Below are 22,746 nucleotides of genomic sequence, written 5' to 3'. Positions count from 1 at the left end.
AGAGCATACACACAGCTCTATAAGCTCTGAGAGTGGTAAGCCATCTCCTAGCAAAACCTTCATGGTGTATTGCGTGATTAGTGATGTTGTTGGTGAAGGAATGATTGAAAGAATTAATGGCTTAGTTTGGTAAAGTTAAGTGAAGCCTCCATATGATTTCTCTGAAAGACAATGAGACTAAAATTCATCTTAGTAGTAGGCAAATGAAACTCTGTGTTATGATAAATGGAGTTTCTTTTAGAGATTGGAGATAACTATTCCTTTAGTTAGCAAAATCATTGTTAAGAGGAACACATTTTCCAAGTTCTGAAAGAATGTTTTTTCTGAGAAAAATGAGAGAGCATCATGATTTTTAAAAAAACTATCACTCACAGATTCCTTTCCCATCTTCTTTTGCAGCCGTGTTTGCCACTGGACAGCTTGCATGACAATGGCTTCCCACCTTCTTTCAAGATTTACAATGATCAGCTGCATGGGCTGGTGGTCTGCGTTCAGGTTGCAGGTCTCCCGGTCATCCAGAAGATGTTGGCATAAACGCAGGATGGAGGCCACTCCGCGACGTCGCTGTTTGATTTCACGACAGAGGGACTGCAATGCAAACAGGGACCGATCCATGAGCATTTACAGGACAGAGTTCCCTTAAACATACAACATTCTCTTACATCATAATTTTAAATTTTAGGGATATGCTTAACCATGAATAAACGGGACAAGAAGGCCTCTGGAGTTACTTTTGGATTGCATATCTTCTACCCAAGTGATTTTTGCTTCATCTCATTCTTCTCCTCCTCTCCCCCACTTTTTGAACATTTCTACATCTAAAATGTTGAGTCCCTCTTTGATACCTAGGTGATTAACTTAACGAAACAAATCATTTAGGTCATATAAATGTCAAACAGATTGCCATGCTTTGCTTCAAGGCCATAGAAAACACAAAAGACAGAAAAATCCTCCAAAAGAAAATGGGATATTTCCAAATTTTCTCCTAGAATCTCTGCATCCAAAAGTTTACTTTTCTACTGACTAGAAATAAGTTAAATAAGATTGTAAAATAATTGAAATATAACAGCTATTATTTGAAAAAAATATGGTAAGCAACATTTCTCTTCCGAAACTTGATTAACAAAGAAATAATATTTTGAAAACAGAAATTACGATACAGGATGATTACTGCATTATTTGTTAGTTGCTCTGTTTCTCTTAATAGACATTCACACTATTTAAGAAGGATGTGCATGCATCAAAATAACAGTTTGCCCCCAGAAGCATTTGTATTGCTGCAGTGACCCTAAGCTGAATGATTCAAGCAAAATAGTGGGCACACATGTCTTAAAATATTGTATCTTTTCTTTGCCTACGGATAGTGTGTAAGTGATATTCTAATTCAAAGCCTTCAGGAGAAATGATGATTATATCCACAAACATCACTGAATTACTAATCTCCCTCTACTGCTACAATTGGACTTTTCTAACAGTTAACAGATTGCTTATTAATCAACAAGGGTAAACAAGACAATGCAATTTAATTTAGTGCTAGAGTTTTAATGCCTGAAAGTATTTGTGCTTAAAATGTTAATCTAGATAAGGCTTCATTAGAAGAAGTCTTAAAATGATTAAGTGCGGTTCACTGAAATGTGCACAGTGGTAGTAGATCAGCAGGTGGACGTTTCATACAGATGTTCCATTTATTGATATAATACATGCTATAGCCATTTAAACGACCCTCACTCAGTAATAGCTGGAATTCTATTATTTCTGTAATGAGAGAACCCTGTACCTTTAATATTTCTGAATTTTAAATAAGGAGAATGACAAATTCCCACACCTCTATTTATAGCAAAATATGACTAGGAATTTTATTATTCAATTTATACCAGTACAGCATTTTCAGTTATGTTTCTTGAACTTAGTCTTATTTATTTTCCTAGGGTTCATTACTATTTTCCTTATATAACTCCTGATTGAACCACCAGGTCTGACAAATTTCTTTACTAACACTATTCATTAGTTCAATGCTGAATGGAGAGAAACTCCTACACAATCAAAGATAAAACTTAAAGAGTTTACCAAGGCAACAGGCATTGTTTCCATCTCCTCCTCCAATTCTGCTGACTTTCTCTTTTACATGCTTTCTCTCTTTCCCTCTATTTCACTCTCTCTCTCTCACACACACATAACCTTCAAATTGCTCTCTTGCTCTAGAACTGTTGAGCAAGTCAAACTATTAAGTCCACTTAATATCTGTCAATTTTACACCCAAAGTTCAACACTTCAAGATGACATAATAATAGAACCAACTGGGATTGCTTCAAAAGAGTTCTATGAATGTATATATAGAAGATTTTACTTTTGTTTGTGTTTGTCATTAATTTGTTAAAAGGGTGGGGGGCGGGGCTAGAAAATCAAAAGAGATGTTCCATGCTACCAAACTGGATCTTGCAAAACTCTATTTTAAGTTGTCTAAAATAATAACTGCATTTCTCCAGCTAACAAAGAATCCTGATGTTTCTTAGCTGAATGAGAATTTGCCAGGGATGGCAGTAAAGGTATGTGTGGCGTTAGTCAGCACAGCCGCATTAGGTGATATTTACAAAGCAGCCCAAACAGGCTTTATTCATCTCACAGGTGTTTTCAAAGTTCTGAAATAGGACATGTGAGGTGGCCAGGGGAAATGTTCATAAAGCTGATTAGCAATAACTTTTAATATGAATCTAGTTTATGGGGTCGCACAGAGTCGGACACGACTGAAGTGACTTAGCAGCAGCAGCAGCAGAACATATCCAGTATTTAAGTATCCACATCTGAACCCCAGTCAGTTGATAGGTTTTAACCATGTGCTAGGTGTTTTTAAAAATTGTTGACACTCACTATCAGATTTTTATGTCTCCATAATTTTGCAAATTAAAAAAATTTAAATATCCAAAGAACTCAGGATATATTCTAGATTAATAATTTATCCTGTATGCACACGTCAGAAATAACACTACTTTAAAGAGGAGAGGAACACTGAGAATTTTACATGGAAACATATTTTTCAGTACCTTTTTACATCTAAGAGATATAATTGATAAAATTACATTCTTTTACATAAATGTGTTTCCATGTCAACCATTAAAATATACATATTTATTTATAATCACAAACACATACTAAATAAAATCAGTACATTTGCTGGCAATGTTTCTTAGAATCAGTAGAGTTCACATTATTTCTATGATAAACTATGCATAGAGAAATGTTAAATATAACTACATAGGAACAAAATGATTATTATAACTATTTTTGGCTTACATTTTTAGAGAAAAGCACTTTTAAACAGAAACCCAAGCTAAGCAATCTAAGTAATTCTCAGAAACAAGATGAACTCATCCCTGCCTCCAGACCTCCTCAAATGTGTATTGTACCTTGCATTTGCTAGGCACTATTTCAGGCATGGAGGTGTCAAAAAAGATCAAGCTACTGTTCCCGCTCTCAAGAATCAAAAGTCTACCGGAAATGGACTAAACAAATAAGTGTGGTACCAAGAATGATACAGAGGTAAGTGCTAACAGAAGTTTATGCAGGTTGCTATCAGAGGAGTCGTGAAATCAGGGAAACGATGTGAGCCAGACTGTCCAAGTTGGGTAGTTGAGGTTACAAGGACAGAAGGTCCAGTAGCAAGTAGTCTGGGACACTGGGAATACCAGGCAGGTTGGAGAAAAGAGAGAATGGAGCCCCTGGAAAAGGCAGTAAATAATGGAAAAATCTGGAAGGTTTTGTTATACATACACATGCATCTATTTTTTTTTCAAACTTTCTTCCATTTAGGTTGTTACATAATACTGAGCAAAGTTCCCTATGTTACATAGTAAGTCCATGTTGGTTATCCATTCTAAATATTGCAGTGTGTACATGTCAGTCCCAAACTCCTTAACTATCCCTTCCTCCCACCCTTCTTTCCTAGCAACCATAAGTTTGTTCTCTAAGTCTGTAAGTCTTTTTGCTGTACATCTGAAACTAACACAACACTGTTAATCAACTATACTCCAATATAAAAAGTTAAAAAACAAATTCTGGAGAAGATATGAGGAAAAGGGAACCCTCCTACATTGTTGGTGGGAATGTAAACTGGTGCAGGAACTGTGGAAAAGAGTGTGGAGGTTTACCAAAAAACTAAAAAGAGAATTAACATATGATCCAAAAATACCACTCCTGGGCAGATATGATAATCCAAAAATGATACATGCATCCCTAGGTTCATGCATGAACGTGTGCTAAGTCACTTTAGTCATGTCTGTCCTATGGAGTGCAGCTCGCCAGTCTCCTGTCGATGGGACTCTCCAGGCAGGAATATGGGAGTGAGTTGCCATTCCGTTCCCTAGGGGATCTTCCTGACCCAGGAACTGAACTCACATCTCCTGTTCCCCTGCATTGAAAGTGGATTCTTTAACACTGACCCACCAGAAAAGCCCTAAGTTCTACTCACAAGAGCCAAGACATGGAAACAATCTAAATGTCCATTGACAGATGAATGGACAAAATGATGTGGTACATATCTACACTGGAATATTACTCAGCCATAAAAAAGAATGAAATAATGCCACTTGCAGAAACATGGATGCAACCAGAGATTATCATACTAAGTGATGTAAGTCAGAAAGAGAAAGACAAATACAATTATTTGTCTATTTCACTGAGATAAGTGAAATATTTATTTTACTGATATGTGGAATCTAAAATATGACATAAATGAACCTATCTATGAAAAAGACTCACGGACATAGGGAACAGATTGTTGGCTGCCAAGGGGAGTGGGTAGGGGAGGAATGGACGGGGAGGTTATGGTTAGCAGATTTATTATACATGGAATGGATAAACAACAAAGTTCTACTATATAGCACAGAGAACTATATTCAGTATCCTATGTTAAACCATAATGGAAAAGAATATTTTAAAAGATGTATATGTGTATATATACCTATATATGTATATACGTAAATATATAACTGAATCACTTTGCTATACAGCAGATTAATGCAATATTGTAAATCAACTATACTTAAACTAAAATTTACCATTTTAATTTACAAAAAGAAAAATTTGGAAGATTTTTCATTATCACCAGTTTTGAAGCACTGTCCTTGATATCCAATGAGATCATGTTGGTTCCTAAGCATAATCATATTGCCTTCTCAGTAAAGTAGAAAGGGAAGAAGTGGGAAAGAGAATATAAATATAAAGAAGGAGAATAATCAACATGTCTAAGAGAAAAAGATTCCAAATGCTTTTGTATTTAGTTGTCATATTTGGTAATCTTTAGCCATTTTTTTCCTAAAGAGCTACCTTTGTTAGCATGGAGCTCATTGTCTTAGTATCACTTCAGAATCTGATTGTTGGAATATAGTTTGGTGTGCGACTTTTAAGTCTCTAATGACCTACTTTATTTGCTTATTTTATATTTCCACTCAGTTTCTTCATCTTACTTTAAAAGTCTATTTGCTATAAAAGTTGAGAAGTACATAAAAGCAAAAATCAAAGTTCCTAAGTTGTTTTTCCTTTACAGTTCACCAACACTTTAAACATATCTTCTTGGACATGTTACAAGAGAGCTGTCGACAGATTGAAGGTATTTGTTTTACACTTACAAACTAGCAATATGATTTTCAATCCACTAATGGTGATACAAAGGGGTGTTTTGGTTTATTTGGGGGTTTTCTCCTCTCCTGACCTGCTCTATGAGTTTCTTTGATAGCTGAAACTACTCATATTATGGAGCCAAATGTGATGGTGGTGTAGTTTTATTAACTGAAATAATAAATCAATTATTTTTTAAACTGTTATTGAATGGCTAAAAAAATTAATGAATTGATCAATGAATATATCTTTTCAGCCAGTGATAACTTTACATTATTCATATTTGCTTGATGATCTCCACAATTTTAATATAATGAAGAATGCTGATTGTTTTAATAGTATATTGGGGGATTTTATACCTTTTGGTTACTTTTGTCAAGTAAGTCATTTACCAACTAGTGACTAATATGTTTGGCATTGCGCTAAATTAAATAGAAGCTTTGTTCTGAGAGAGTTTACATAGTAATCAAAACCTTGATGACTGTTTGGCAGGTACAAGGCATCCCATAATGTTAATGCCTATAGCCAACATGTGAGAAGAATGTATAGCAGATGGGAAAAATGAGAGGCTATGATGCTACCTCTATGATTCTCCAAAAGATGCTTTTGGCTTGTTGGTTTGGAATCATCATTTGGAGGCAAGGTTGGGAAAGATGACATGAATGATACTTCTTGTAGCAACAAACAACTATTGGGTGTCATGTGTCAAACACCATACTTTTCATTACAGGATTGGTACTGGAGGATAAGAGGCCAATAATATGATGTGGTACCTGAACTTAAGGGCTTGTAAACTGGCTGTAAAGAGAAGACTCTTGGCCACTCACAATAAGAGATATCAATGCAACACAAAGGTTTTTGATAAGACCTAACCCATCAAGTTATTGTAGGTTTTTAAGTGAGGTAAGTGAGGGATTGGGGGCAGGAGGAGAAGGGGGCAACAGAGGATGAGATGGCTGGATGGCATCACCGACTCGATGGGTATGAGTTTGGGTAAACTCCAGGAGTTGGTGATGGACAGGGAGGCCTGGCATGCTGTGATTCATGGGGTCGCAAAGAGTCGGACACGACTGAGAGACTGAACTGAACTAAACTGAACCCATCAAGTTATTGTAGGTTTTTAAGTGAGGTAAGTGAGGCAAATGTACCTTGTGAACAGTGAGGCTGTGAACCAAAGTAACACAGAGTTGATATACATACTAAATTATGGGCACTGACTTTGAAGATGAGAAAGATCATTACCAGCTAAAGTAGGTAACTGCTAGAGTTCTCCTCTTAGTAGTATTTTCTTAGTTATTTTTCACTAATCTCCAGTACTAATGACAAATCTTTTGTATATTTCTGTATACTATGCATTTTCTTAGGTATTTCATATGTATCAACTCATTTAATTCTCAGAATAGCACTCTGAGATCACATGAATGGTATCGGCTTCTTGAAGAGGGTCTGAGACATACATTACTGTCATTTACCTATTTTATAAGTGAGATGATGGAGACACGAAGAAGTTAAGTATCTGACCAGTGATGACACAGTTAATAAGGAGCAAACGATTTTAACCCATGCAACCTGAATCAAGAGCCAATCCATGAAACTATGCCACACTGCCTTTCATAAGAGAGCTGAAGAAGCTTGCAAAATTTTGACATTTTCAGACCATCTCTGCCCCTGAGTCCTAATCAGAAGTTGTTGCAGCCATAAACTTACTGTCGATGAGAGGGCCAACAACTTGGTTCATATACCTGTCAGGGGTTTATCTTATACCCATTCCTAACCCTGCAAATACAGTTAGAATTAGTAAACTATACAATTCTTAAGCCTAGGGAAGTTAAGATAGCAGAGGTGGAAAAATAAGAATTAATTCATTGAACAAATATTTAATAAACACATATTATAATGGACACTGTTCTCAGCAGTTGAGAAACATCAGTGAACAAAACATAGTCAAAATGTTCTGCCCTCAAGAACCTCATATTTTATTTTTTTTTTATTTTTATTTTTTTTAATATTATTTTATTAGTTGGAGGCCAATCACTTTACAACATTTCAGTGGGTTTTGTCATACATTGACATGAATCAGCCATATAGTTACACGTATTCCCCATCCCGATCCCCCCTCCCACCTCCCTCCCCACCCGACTCCTCAGGGTCCTCCCAGTGCACCAGGCAAGAGCACCTGATTCATGCATCCCACCTGGGCTGGTGGTCCGTTTCACCATAGATAGTATACATGCTGTTCTTTCAAAACATCCCACCCTCACGTTCTCCCCCAGAGTTCAAAAGTCTGTTCTGTACTTCTGTGTCTCTTTTTCTGTTTAGCATATAGGGTTATCGCCACCATCTATCTAAATTCCGTATATATGTGTTAGTATACTGTAATGTTCTTTATCTTTCTGGCTTACTTCACTCTGTATAATGGGCTCCAGTTTCATCCATCTCATTAGAACTGATTCAAATGAATTCTTTTTAACGGCTGAGTAATATTCCATGGTGTATATGTACCACAGCTTCCTTATCCATTCATCTGTTGATGGGCATCTGGGTTGCTTCCATGTCCTGGCTATTATAAACAGTGCTGCGATGAACATTGGGGTGCACGTGTCTCTTTCAGATCTGGATTCCTCAGTGTGTATGCCTAGAAGTGGTATTGCTGGGTCATATGGCAGTTCTATTTCCAGTTTTTTAAGAAATCTCCACACTGTTTTCCATAGTGGCTGTACTAGTTTGCATTCCCACCAACAGTGTAAGAGGGTTCCCTTTTCTCCACACCCTCTCCAGCATTTATTGCTTGTAGACTTTTGGATAGCAGCCATCCTGACTGGCGTGTAATGGTACCTCATTGTGGTTTTGATTTGCATTTCTCTGATGATGAGTGATGTTGAGCATCTTTTCATGTGTTTGTTAGCCATCTGTATGTCTTCTTTGGAGAAATGTCTGTTTAGTTCTTTGGCCCATTTTTTGATTGGGTCGTTTATTTTTCTGGAATTGAGCTTCAGGAGTTGCTTGTATATTTTTGAGATTAATCCTTTGTCTGTTTCCTCATTTGTTATTATTTTCTCCCAATCTGAGGGCTGTCTTTTCACCTTACTTATAGTTTCCTTTGTTGTGCAAAAGCTTTTAATTTTCATTAGGTCCCATTTGTTTATTTTTGCTTTTATTTCCAATATTCTGGGAGGTGGGTCATAGAAGATCTTGCTGTGATTTATGTCGGAGAGTGTTTTGCCTATGTTCTCCTCTAGGAGTTTTAGAGTTTCTGGTCTTACATTTAGATCTTTAATCCATTTTGAGTTTATTTTTGTGTATGGTGTTAGGAAGTGTTCTAGTTTCATTCTTTTACAAGTGGTTGACCAGTTTTCCCAGCACCACTTGTTAAAGAGATTGTCTTTTTTCCATTGTATATCCTTGCCTCCTTTGTCAAAGATGAGGTGTCCATAGGTTCGTGGATTTATCTCTGGGCTTTCTATTCTGTTCCATTGATCTATATTTCTGTCTTTGTGCCAGTACCATACTGTCTTGATGACTGTGGCTTTGTAGTAGAGTCTGAAGTCAGGCAGGTTGATTCCTCCAGTTCCTTTCTTCTTTCTCAAGATTACTTTGGCTATTCGAGGTTTTTTGTATTTCCATACAAATTGTGAAATTATTTGTTCTAGTTCTGTGAAAAATACCGTTGGTAGCTTGATAGGGATTGCATTGAATCTATAGATTGCTTTGGGTAGAATAGCCATTTTGACAATATTGATTCTTCCAATCCATGAACACGGTATGTTTCTCCATCTGTTTGTGTCCTCTTTGATTTCTTTCATCAGTGTTTTATAGTTTTCTATGTATAGGTCTTTTGTTTCTTTAGGTAGATATACTCCTAAGTATTTTATTCTTTTTGTTGCAATGGTGAATGGTATTGTTTCCTTAATTTCTCTTTCTGTTTTTTCATTGTTAGTGTATAGGAATGCAAGGGATTTCTGTGTGTTAATTTTATATCCTGCAACTTTACTATATTCATTGATTAGCTCTAGTAATTTTCTGAATAACCAACAAATCATAGAAGAAATCAAAAAAGAAATCAAAGTATGTATAGAAATAAATGAAAATGAAAACACAACAACCCAAAACCTATGGGACACTGTAAAAGCAGTGCTAAGGGGAAGGTTCATAGCATTACAGGCACACATCAAGAAACAAGAAAAAAGCCAAATAAATAACCTAACTCTACACCTAAAGCAATTAGAGAAGGAAGAAATGAAGAACCCCAGGGTTAGCAGAAGGAAAGAAATCTTAAAAATTAGGGCAGAAATAAATGCGAAAGAAACTAAAGAGACCATAGCAAAAATCAACAAAGCTAAAAGCTGGTTTTTTGAAAAAATAAACAAAATTGACAAACCATTAGCAAGACTCATTAAGAAACAAAGAGAGAAGAACCAAATTAACAAAATAAGAAATGAAAAGGGTGAGATCACAACAGACAACACTGAAATACAAAGGATCATAAGAGACTACTACCAGCAGCTCTATGCCAATAAAATGGACAACTTGGATGAAATGGACAAATTCTTAGAAAAGTATAACTTTCCAAAACTGAACCAGGAAGAAATAGAAGATCTTAACAGAGTCATCACAAGCAAGGAAATCGAAACTGTAATCAGAAATCTTCCAGCAAACAAAAGCCCAGGACCAGATGGCTTCACAGCTGAATTCTACCAAAAATTTAGAGAAGAGCTAACACCTATCTTACTCAAACTCTTCCAGAAAATTGCAGAAGAAGGTAAACTTCCAAACTCATTCTATGAGGCCACCATCACCCTAATTCCAAAACCAGACAAAGATGCCACAAAAAAAGAAAACTACAGGCCAATATCACTGATGAACATAGATGCAAAAATCCTTAACAAAATTCTAGCAAACAGAATCCAACAACATATTTAAAAAATCATACACCATGACCAAGTGGGCTTTATCCCAGGAATGCAAGGATTCTTTAATATCCGCAAATCAATCAACGTAATACACCACATTAACAAATTGAAAGATAAAAACCATATGATTATCTCAATAGATGCAGAGAAAGCCTTTGACAAAATTCAACACTCATTTATGATTAAAACTCTCCAGAAAGCAGGAATAGAAGGAACATACCTCAACATAATAAAAGCTATATATGACAAACCCACAGCAAGCATCACCCTCAATGGTGAAAAATTGAAAGCATTTCCTCTGAAATCAGGAACAAGACAAGGATGCCCACTCTCACCACTACTATTCAACATAGTGTTGGAAGTTTTGGCCACAGCAATCAGAGCAGAAAAAGACATAAAAGGAATCCAGATAGGAAAAGAAGAAGTGAAACTCTCGCTGTTTGCAGATGACATGATCCTCTACATAGAAAACCCTAAAGACTCTTCAAGAACCTCATATTTTAGCAGACAGTGGGAGCTAATCTCTTTTCTGAGAAAGATGTAAATTATATAAATAATAAAGAAGAGATTTAACAAAAGTGAGAAACATTCATTAGGCAAATGATTAGCAAAGTTTCCAGCGAGGGGTCAGGAGATATTTTGGTCCTGACAGCTCCATTCTTGAGACAATTATGTGCTTAACTATACCTACTGTATAATGCATGCTGCAAATAAGAATTTCCAACCTACAATTGTAAAGGAGTAATTCTTCAAAACAGAAAAAAAAAATTAAAACACCCAAGTGAGGTGTGAATGATGACTTGAATATTTTAAAGAAAATACAGACAAAAGACATCTTCATATTTTAACTGATTTCGAACTTAAAAGACACCAGCCAATACAGGAACTCAGCTCAGTTGCAAACTCTGGGGCTTGATCTATACTGAAGCTAAATATTCTATAAGCATGCAGTGAAGTGCAAAAAATAGCAATTGAAAAATGACATGATTAAATGGCACGACATGCAATCATTTGCTCTCAATTATATCAATGTATCTTCTTCATTTCTAGGAGTCAGGCAGAAATATTGTTTTTTAAATGCCTCTATTAAATTGGTCACCAATAATAAAATAGATGAGAGTCCTAATAAGCTCATTTACATACCATACATCATACACTACAAAACTATTCTCTCCAAACAGTTTTACTCATAGATTTGTCTCCTGGTTGTCATGCGTCTTTGCTACATTAGCAGATTTTAAAAGCATAATACTGCCTTCAGGACCATTTGTAGAAAAACATTTGTGAAACTTTTCTAGTTAACCCTTGGCAGGGTCCTTATTGCTAATTATGGAAAAGGTATTGATATAATATCTTGGCTGTCACATTTTATTATGATGACGGTAGAGGCAGAATCTAGGTCTGACATTTTGGAAATACCATCTAATTGCAAGTCAGAAACAGAGAATGACAGTTTTAAGTAGATTATAACTTCTTGCAAAATAACAAACTGGTTTATTTAATGTAAAAGCTAGATTTTAAAAATAGCATTAAAGCCCCCTGAATTGATTCACCAAGCACATCTCTATTGGCTTCTTGAAGAGGGTCTGGGATGTGTGCCAAAATAGTTTTAAAATTGTACATGACAGTATAAGTCTAGATTCTAACACTAAATGATTTCTTTTAGCCATTTAAAATCAAAGTATTCTCAGTGAACACTTTCATTTGTAAGAAAAACCATCTCCCCTCTGTTCATCTAGGCTGCAGATAAGTGAAATGCCATCTTTACCACCATGGCCTAATTAGCCTGACCTTTGACCTAGAAAAAGATCTTGTTCTTGTAATCTAGAATCCTCACCAATCAAGATGAATCATTAAGGGCCACCATGACTATTACTACTAAAAATTCTTAGACACCCTTTGATGAACGGTGTCATCGAAGGAAAAACCATTCTTTTAACATACTCATATTTATGTTTTAATGTTTTATACATTCATCTGTTTAAAAAAATTAATTCTATTTGGAAAGGAGTATTTCTATTCCTCTTAGCTACTTTTTAACTGTGGACCAAACTTAATAAGCATTCTAAAAATGAAGACTCTGTGTTATTCCATGAAAGCTGTTGCTAGCCCTGTGTGGCATTCTTTAATTTCTTTGTGACTTACCCTACACTATGTTAAGTACTTTTAAATATGTTTGTTTTTAAGAATCAAGCTCAGTGGTCATGTGCTTAGTTCATATCCACATGTAATTAGTAATATGTTATATACTTCCTTTTCTAAATTAAAAATACTATTAAAATTCCAGACATATAGCACAATATGAAGATTAAGTTACTCTAAAGAAAATGGTAATAGCTTATGGATTGCTTGTGTCATTACTAAAATGCTGGCATCTATTACAGAGTCCCTCTGGAATAAAGAATGCACTTTTGGCAATAATCTCCTAAAAACATGTCCATTATTGTTAATATGCTAAACTAGTTTGCAATTATAGAAAGGTAACTTTTAGCAATAAGAGGGAAGGGGTGCTGGATATAAATGCAACTTAGCCATTATACTATAAATACCTTTTTTGAAAATCCTACAGTCACTCTTTTCATAAGTAGATAAGGCATTAATTGCCATTTATTTTTACATTATTATATTTTGAAATCTTTTTACAATTCCTACTGTGCTTTTTATCTCTTACTGATTCCATGGGAAGTATTTTAAAGTAATTCTGGAGAACAGATGAAGGCGATTTTCTTCTCTGGGTAATTTATGGATCCCAACTATCTGAACTCATCTGTGAGTTCAGGTGAAAGAAGAATCATCATAAAAAACCACACCTGGAGAATGAAGTACCATTCAGAAGGAAAGCCAGAGAACACAGGAGCAAGGATGACATATACGGAATTCCCAGGGATAATGTGGAACATAGAGAAGACAGATCATTGGACTAATTAATTTCACAAATCAGTCAACTCTGCTGTGTGATACTTCTCTAATGCTCTTATCCACACACAGTTGACTATTCCTCAACCGTCTTCTCCACCAAATCCTATTTTTTTCAGACTTATCTCTGGCCAACTTATTTGTATTTCCTATGAAGCCACTCCTGGAACTCATCACAAAGCTCAGTGTTACCTGAAGTATAACAGCTAGGAACTGGTATTTTAGGGAAGTATTACTGCTATTCAAGAATCCTACAGATGGGAAGTAAATGAATTCAAGAACTTTAGGGACCCAACAAGAGTGCAGGAAGAAAGTTAGGCTATGGGGAATAACACCACTAAAAAAGAGGAAAATGATACTAGGGACAAAAGTCAACATTAGAAAGACCTTTCTGTTTTTTCATTTATACCTTCCTGACCTGGAGGAGGCTGAGGTATAGCCAGCTCTATAAACTTCATATTTCTGATTTTATTTTCATAGCACCTAAAATAAATAGGACACTTTCCTGTGGGTTTGGACCATTGGGAATTTGCTTCTTAGCTCTTTCTTTTGCATTTGTGGAGGAAGCCCAGGGCAACTCGACTCCTTTTTCACCAGCTTTCAGTATTCCCAGATGTGCAGTAATACTAACCGCACTCTCAGGGTCGTTTAGAAGTTTAACTAATACATAATGGCAAAACACTCTTCAACTGTTACATGAAGTAGTAGAGAGATGCTGACTAAATATTAGCCAACTGGTAAATTGCTATAATGATTACTTAGCTCAAAGCAATATTCCACAACCTTATGGGAAGGAAATGTAATAAGAATTTCATTCTTTAAACACTCCCATAGCTCAAACAAAGCAGAGGTCCAGGAGAAATTTTTGAGAGCAGTTTCTTGAACAAAGCTAATTTTCCTTTTAGAGGAATATGTTTTCTTTTTCTGAGAAAAGACACCACATCCTTCTCCTGCTTGCTCCCCCAAACAAGATTAAATACACTGGAGAATAGTTTTCTCATTAATCTCCTTCATCTGTCAGCAACGTAGAACACAAGTGATCTAAGCATAAATGTGTTTTAGTGGAATATTGGAGAGGCAACTTGGATTGATGGGGGAAAGAAACAACTTACAATCTTCTTATACAATAACTAGTTATGTGATCTTCAGTAAATGATAGAACTTTTATGTGCCCTCAATACCCATCTCTAAAATGCAGTGATCCTTTAGTGTTTACCATCTTCTTGTATCTGATTATTATATAACTTTGTTCTGAGACAGGAAAAATTTCATATGGTGGTCCTTAAAAAACAATAAAGCATTGAACATCTCTATTCAGTTGCAAGAGGACTCTCATCTTTGTTGATGAACTTTTAGGGATGATAGATTATTAGTTTCATTTAGTCTGTATCATTCTTACTCATTTTCCTCTTCACTGGCCTGCGCTGTGGGCAATGGCTTTAACTGGACAAGTGGGTGGTTGCAATCATTTGTACAAATCATCCTTACTTGGTCTCAAGATTCTTCTCATGTCTTGGTCAGGTTCTAACATCTTCAAAGTCTAACTCCAAATATTTTCATAGTAAGAACCACATGCCTAAGCAAAGTACGCAAGACTGTAAATTTAACTTCCAGTGTTGCTTTTGTACAACTGTGAAGTCTGTTATACCAGAGTTTATACTATAGACAGTTAGGGTGACATAGTTGAATGGATCCATCGGTTCTCTTGCTGGTAGTCTTGGCTGACAGATAAAGAAGTAAATTGGTTTTCAAACATCTCTCCAGGCTCTAGAGGACATTTCTTCTGTCATGACTGAGCAGCAATAAAGAGGGACATTTTTTAGAAAAAGAGAAGAGCATAGGACAAGGAGGAGCCAGCATAAGATAATAGGAGGAGCCTATTATCCTGTGCTTCTCAAATGAGCTTCTAACATCAGACCTTTCTACCTGGTTTTACTTACCTAGATGACATTAAACTGAAAAAGAAGAAAAACTTTCTTCTTGGGGAAGAAAATATTATATTTTAAACGTATAGCGTATAAGTCAGGATTTAATCAATAATTTGGAGTGTCAGGAAAATTAAAAGAGATGTTAGGCCATCTTTGTGCCAGACAGGAATAATGATTTATGTCTCCACTCTTATCTTAGAGAGGTTTGGGGAGGATTCATGAGTTAATGTGTGTAAGGCTCCTTAAGCTCCTCGTATGGAGGTAAAACACAAACAAAAGGGAAAAAATGATAGCAAACTCCATATTGAGTTGAACTCCTGAGAGTAAAGCCCCTGGAAATGAGAAGATGTTGCAGGTCAAGATGGTTAATCTCTGAGTTCCAATGCCAGAAGAGCCTTGGTTTGTTGTCATACTTATTTGTAATACTGTTTAAAATAGTACTTCATAGTATTAGTGTTTCTACATTTTCTGCAAATCACAATGTTCATTGTGATGATTGTTTTTAATTTCTATTCATCGAATGAGATAGGTTTACTCTATTTTATAGAGGAAAAATTAAGATGTGAACATTACAAAGGCATCACTGATTGACTCATAAAATCATTCATTTGGTATTATTGGACTATGGCCTGGATTAGGATTTAAGAGATATGGGCTGCCATCTGGCTCTGTGTGGTCTTGGGTGAATGGTTTAATTTAGCAGAGACTTGGTTTTCTCCTCTTTGGAAAAAGGAGGTTGAGCTAGCCAAATGACCTCAAATACTGTCTTGTGATGAAGTTTTGCAATCTGCTAAGTACTTCTTTAGTATCCAGCAACCCTAAAGCAATGTCTGTGTTACTGCGAAGGGTATGCAAAAAAACAAAAACTTCAAGATAGTTCCTACTCCTGGATGGACCTAGAAATTATCATACTAAGTGAAGAAAGCCAGAAAGAGAAAGACAAATATCATATGATATTTGTCTATAAAAATTTATCTATAAAAATGATAAAAATGAACTTATTTACTAAACAGAAATAGACTCACAGACAGAAAACAATCTTATAGCTACCAAAGGGGGAGGGATAAATTAGGAGTTTGGGATTAACAGATACAGACTACTATATATAAAATAAATAACCAAGGAGGATCCACTGTATGGCCCAGTGAATGATACTTAGTATTTTATAATAAACTATAAGAGAAACTATCTATCTACAACTGAATCCCTTTGTTGTATACCCGAAACTAGCATTGTAAATCAGCTATACTTCAATAAAAAATGTTTTAAAAGTTCCTACTCTCAACAAGTTTATACACTTAAAACAACAATGAAATATCATCATGCACCTATTAGAATGCCCCAAATTTGGAATACACAACACCAAATGCTGATGAGGCTACAAGAAACAGGAGCTCTCATTCATTGCTGGTGTGAGTGCAAAATGGTACCAACACCTTGGGAGACATTTTGGGAGTTTCTTACAAAACTTACTACCATATGATTTCCATATGATTACATTCTTACCATATGATCCAGCAATCACACTCCTTGGTAGTTACCCAAAGGAGTTGAAAAGTTTTATTCCTGCAATAAACTGCACATGGATGTTTATAACAGCTTTAATTATAATTACAGAAATTTGGAAACAACCAAGATGTAATTCAGTAGATGAATTAATTAATAAACTATGGTACCTCCAGAAAATAGAATCTTATTCAGTGCGAACAAGAAATGATTTATTAAGCCATGTAAAGACATGGAGAAATCTTAAATGCATATCACTAAGTGATAGATGCTAACCTGAAAGGGATACATACTATGATAGAACTATATATTTTGGAAAAGGCAAAAGTATGAGGAATGAAAAGACCAAGGGTTTCCGGAGGTTGGGGTGGGGAGTGGGGGATGAGGAATGAATAGACAGAATACAGAGGATTTTTAAGGCAGGTAAATTACTCAGGATGTTGATGGACATGTCATTATACATTTGTCCAGACCCACAGAATGTACAACACAACTGTAACATAAACTCTTGACTCTAGGTTTATGATGTGTCAATGTAGGCTCACCAGTATATACAGAACAGGACATCAAAAGGGAGGGAACTAAACATATAAAGCTTCCCTGGTGGCTCAGTTGGTAAAGAATCTGCCTATGATGCAGGAGACCTGGGTTCAATCCCTGGGTCAGGAAGATCCCCGGAGAAGGAAATGGCAATCTATTTCAGTATTCTTGTTTGCTATATCCCATGGACAGAGGAGCCTGATGGGCTACAGTCTCTGGGGTCGCCTAGAGCGGGACACAACTTGGCGACTAAACCACCATAGTGAAAGTGAAAGTGAGTGTCTGACTCTTTACAACCCCATGGACTATACAGTCCGTGGAATTCTCCAGGCCAGAATACTGGAGTGGGTAAGCCTTTCCCTTCTCCAGGGATCTTCCCAATCCAGAGATCAAACCCAGGTCTCACACAATGCAGGTGTATTCTTTACCAGCTGAGCCACAAGGGAGACCACCAAACATATAAAGAAACAATAATCAAATAGTAGGAAAACTTTCCTGATCTAAAGCAGAATTTAACTTTTCAAAATCAAGTAGGACTCACCAAGCTCTCAGAAGAAGAAATGAAGAGATAACACTCTATCACATACAAGTGAAAAACGAAGTTACTGTGTGGCCACAAAAATTAGACTTCACCTTTACCACCACAAATGCCAAAAGAATCATTAGCAGTTTTGATGGCAAAAGATTACACAACCCATAACAAATTTTTTAATTCAGCCAAGCTATTGTTTGTATGTGAGGTCAAGAAAAATACATTTTCAGACATGCAATCATTTGGGGAATGTACCAAAAATGTACTTTTTCTATAAAAATTATTAGAAGACAATCCAATAGTCAGTACTAAGAATAACTTTTTTCAATAAAAAACTATGGTATAAAAAAATTGAGGTTGAGCAATAAAAAAAATTGTGTAAAGAATTAATTCTGAAATATTCTTCATATTCTTGTAAAATAAATGCAAATGCCAAAAGAAATTATTGAAAGTATGAGAATGAATATAATCATATTAATAATACTAGTTGCACCAGTATTTTACTGATATTTCTTTCTACTTTTAAATCAACCAAGTTCTGATGAAACAAAACATGTTACCTGTGCCAGCATCCTGACTGAAATTCATAACTAGGAAGATGTTTACCTTTACATTTTATGCAGTATCTCTATTCAAATTATAAAAACACTATAATATTAGGGAAAAAATGAGTACGAAGAGACAACAACCATGGTGACAAAGGTAACAACATTGCAACTTGGGTTCAAAAGATGCTTTTGTCCTTCTGAGGTAGCATTTTCAATGACACAAACATGAATCCTGGTATATAAAGTTAATTATATATAAGCAATTTTGTGCCAAAGTCAAAGTATTGTTTAGAGGAATTAAATGGCACCTGCAACTGAATAAATTTAATGATAGAAAAGAGATGGCTAGTGTAGAATCACAGAATGCTACAGTTGAAGAGAATTTTTTTTCATTCAAGAGCCCAAATTTACAAACAAAGATTAGACAAAGAGAAGAGAAATTAGTTGCTGAGATTACACAGTTGAAAATCCTAGATTGTAATACTGCCAGCTAACAGAACCTAGTGAGGATATTCAGTAAATACCATTGATTAGTTAAATTATAAAAGAATGATATGGAAAAATTACAGAAAGATGATTGACAATTCAACATGAACATTGGGGGAAAAAAAGAAATTTTGTTTGTTTCCTTAAATGAAAGTCTAATGTATATGTGGGGGTATGTATGTATCTGTAAACCAATGATCTGTGAGAAATATGATGAAGCTATAAAGGGGTGTTGACAAAAGAGTCAGGGAGACAGAAAGTAGAGAAGAAAATGCCCTCCAAGAATCACTACCTTGCACACAATCTGTAAAGTAGCCCAGTGTGGAGACCCCCTTTTGATAATCTGGGATCTAGTTTTCTACACCCCTGTCCAGTCCATAGGTTAGAGCACAAAATTAGGAGGTCTGCTGACTACCTCCTTTTTTTTTTCTAGTCTTGAGAGGAAAACAACTTTCTTGTGACCTTCCTTACCTACATAGTAATAGGTAAATGGTGCAACTAATAGATAATTTAGTTCCTAAAGATCATACAACTAATGAAGTAATTGAAATCCATGGAAATGTCTCCATTTACTATTTAGCATTTATGTTATCTACTGTATATATGTATACTGTTTTAAAATAAATGCATTTTAAGAAAAACAAGTTTATGCTATAGTAATTATAATGTTTAGAGCTAATATATATTGAGTTCCCATCAGGCAGGCTCTATTTTAAAGAACTTTCATATATATTATATCATTTAATAGTCATAGCCACTCTATGAGATTAGGTGTTATTACTATGCCTATTTTAAAGATAAGAAACCTGGGGCTTTAAGAAAAATCATGGATTAGAAATAGGTAGAAACAGGCATCTTGAACCCACACATTTAGGCTTCTACATTGTAGTGGACCAAATTCACTGCTTCAACCTTATCTACATGAAGGGCAACTTGAAAATTGTGTACTCCCAGTTCCTTCCTAATTTGAGTTTATTAATAATTAAAATAATATTTAAGTAATGTTAAGGCTGTATATTGTCACCCTGCTTATTTAACTTAGATGTAGAGTACATCAGGAGAAACACTGGGCTGGAGGAAGCACAAGCTGGAATCAAGATTGCCGGGAGAAATATCAATAACCTCAGATGTGCAGATGACACCACCCTTACGGCAGAAAGTGAAGAAGAACTAAAGAACCTCTTGATGAAAGTGAAAGAGGAGAGTGAAAAAGTTGGCATAAAGCTCAACATTCAGAAAACTAAGACCATGGCATCTGGTCCCACCACTTCATGGCAAATAAATAGGGAAACAGTGGAAACAGTGGCTGACTTCATTGTTGTGGGCTCCAAAAGCACTGCAGATGGTGATTGCAACCATGAAATTAAAAGACGCTTACTCCTTAGAAGGAAAGTTATGACCAAGCTATGCTCCGATAGACAGCATATCTATCGGAGAAGGCAATGGCAACCCACTCCAGTACTCTTGCCTGGAAAATCCCATGGACGGAGGAGCCTGGTAGGCTGCAGTCCATGGGGTTGCAAAGAGTCGGACACGACTGAAGCGATTTAGCAGCAGCAGCAGACAGCATATTAAAAAGCAGAGACATTACTTTGTCAGCAAAGGTTCGTCTAGTCAAGGCTATGGTTTTTCCAGTGGTCATGTATGGATGTGAGAGTTGGACTATAAAGAAAGTTGAGTGCAGAAGAATTGATGCTTTTGAACTGTGGTGTTGGAAAAGACTCTTGAGAGTCCCTTGGACTGCAAGGAGATCCAACCAGTCCATCTTAAAGGAGATCAGTCCTGGGTGTTCATTGGAAGGACTGATGTTGAAGCTGAAACTCCAATACTTCGGCCACCTGATTCGAAGAGCTGACTCATTGGAAAACACCCTGATGGTGGGAAAGATTCAGTGCAGGAGAAGAAGGGGACGATAGAGGATGAGATGGTTGGATGGTATCACCGACTCAATGGATATGGGTTTGGTTGGACTCTGGGAGTTGGTGACGGACAGGGAGGCCTGGCGTGCTGTGGTTCATGGGGTTGCAGAGTAGGACACGACTTAGCAACTGAACTGAACTGAAGAAATTTAGTAAGAACAGAAATATTCATCACTGTGGTTTCAGAGCCTAAAGACAGTTATTTGTGGTTTTTCAGGCAGCAATAAAGTAACGACAGGTGACATATCTGTCATCTTTCTGGATTACCATCTCAGCCTTTGTGTGCATCACTCAGTCATGTCTGACTCTTTGCAACCCTATGGACTGTAGCCTGCCAGGCTCCTGTGTCCATGGGACTTCCCACTCAAGAATACTGGAGTAGGTTGCCGTTTCCTTCTCCAGGGAATTTTCCCAACCCAGGGATTGAATCCAGGTGTCCCACACTGCAGACAGACTCTTTACCATCTGAGTCATATCTGAGAGCAATAATACAAATGACACATATGAAATGAGTACATAGCTACCTCTCTGCATCTTTACCTCAGAGGCAAAATGTGCCACTTCAGGAATCATTCTGTGTCTTCTAGAAAAAGGTGTACTCAGAATGAATTACGCCTTAGTTACTCCATTTTCTTTACTTTAGAAGGCTTACAGTGGGATTGCCTATAAAAATTTCCTGTGGGTCTTCCCACTACCCTGATGGTCAGTGTGAATAACATCTATTTAGATTTATCTTTGAACTTCAACCTTAATCCAGCCAATGTTTTTCTCTTTACAAGGCAATTCTGGATTGTATCCAATTACTTAAAATTATTTCCAAAGAAATGTTAGATGATGGAATTATACACACACACACACACACACAGTGGGGGAAATATCTGATAAAAGCTGATTTCAGTATTTTTTTATGAACATATATGGTTAATATAGCTTAAAAAAAAAGTATTTAAGACACATAGAAAGGATTAAATCTTGATTTTGAAGGCATTTTACAAGCTTTTGTTACAGCCAGAATGAATTACTGTAATTCTTTGTTTGCAGCTTTGCCAACAGCATCATTACCAAGTTTGTAATGAGTGGCTCTAGGACACAGCAGCAGAGATGATCCCGTAGGGAACATGGTCACCTTTCTCATATCTCAAAATTCCAGCATATTCTCTTCTGTCCCTCAACCTTACCTCCTTAATATTGAGAGTTTTGAAGGACACAGAAAGTGTGATTATTTGTGATTATTTGTGCCATTTGAGATTGATTATAGTGGACATGGGAAATTCCCTTTAAACCTCTTGGCTAGACTGGTTCTATTTTTATTTCTGGAAATTACAGAGTGAGATTTGGGAAAATACTTCTGAAACCATATGAACTGTGTTTAGCTCTTTTATTTATCTATTTTGTAAAAGTACATCAGTGATATTCCCTTTCAGCTAATTACTTAGTAACGCTGCAAACTTCAGAGTTAATTTGAAATTCTGTTAAAAACCCTACTCTGAAAATTTTAATTTCCAAATTTTAAAACACTGACTCGCATGACTATCAATTTGACCTTCAAGCTGAACCTAGGCAACTGGACTCCTCGTCTCCACCCCTGTCCCTCTTAGAAGTTGTCCCAAGGACAAGGCCTAGAGATAAGAGTGTGGTGATAAGACTAAATGGACTCCATATATGACTGAACTCAGGTCAAGCCTCTATATAAACCTTTAAGATTCTGGCAGGTATGGAAATCTGCTTGTCTCATGACTGCCCATGACAAGCCTCCTAAGTTTCCTTTCTTATTAAAATTGCCAACTACCAATTTGGAGTGGTCAGCTTCTTTCTTCTGTCTTTTCCTGCCCTCTGCTTATGGGGGTT

General features: G+C 36.2%; 1 protein-coding gene across 1 annotated transcript in view; it reads right to left on the bottom strand.

Moving 5' to 3' along the window:
- The window catches only part of AKAP6 (A-kinase anchoring protein 6), a 441,039-nt gene that overhangs the window by 53,932 nt on the left and 364,361 nt on the right, over positions 1-22,746 (bottom strand). Inside the window, exon 12 of the mRNA XM_065906586.1 lies at positions 373-588. Within this exon, the coding sequence (XP_065762658.1) occupies positions 373-588 (216 nt within the window). The remainder of the gene's footprint in view (positions 1-372; positions 589-22,746) is intronic.

Source organism: Muntiacus reevesi, chromosome 15, assembly GCF_963930625.1.
Source record: "Muntiacus reevesi chromosome 15, mMunRee1.1, whole genome shotgun sequence".
In the NCBI taxonomy this organism is placed as follows: Eukaryota; Metazoa; Chordata; class Mammalia; order Artiodactyla; family Cervidae; genus Muntiacus; species Muntiacus reevesi.
Note: the sequence above shows the minus strand (reverse complement) of the source record. Positions and strands in the feature narration are given on the sequence as shown.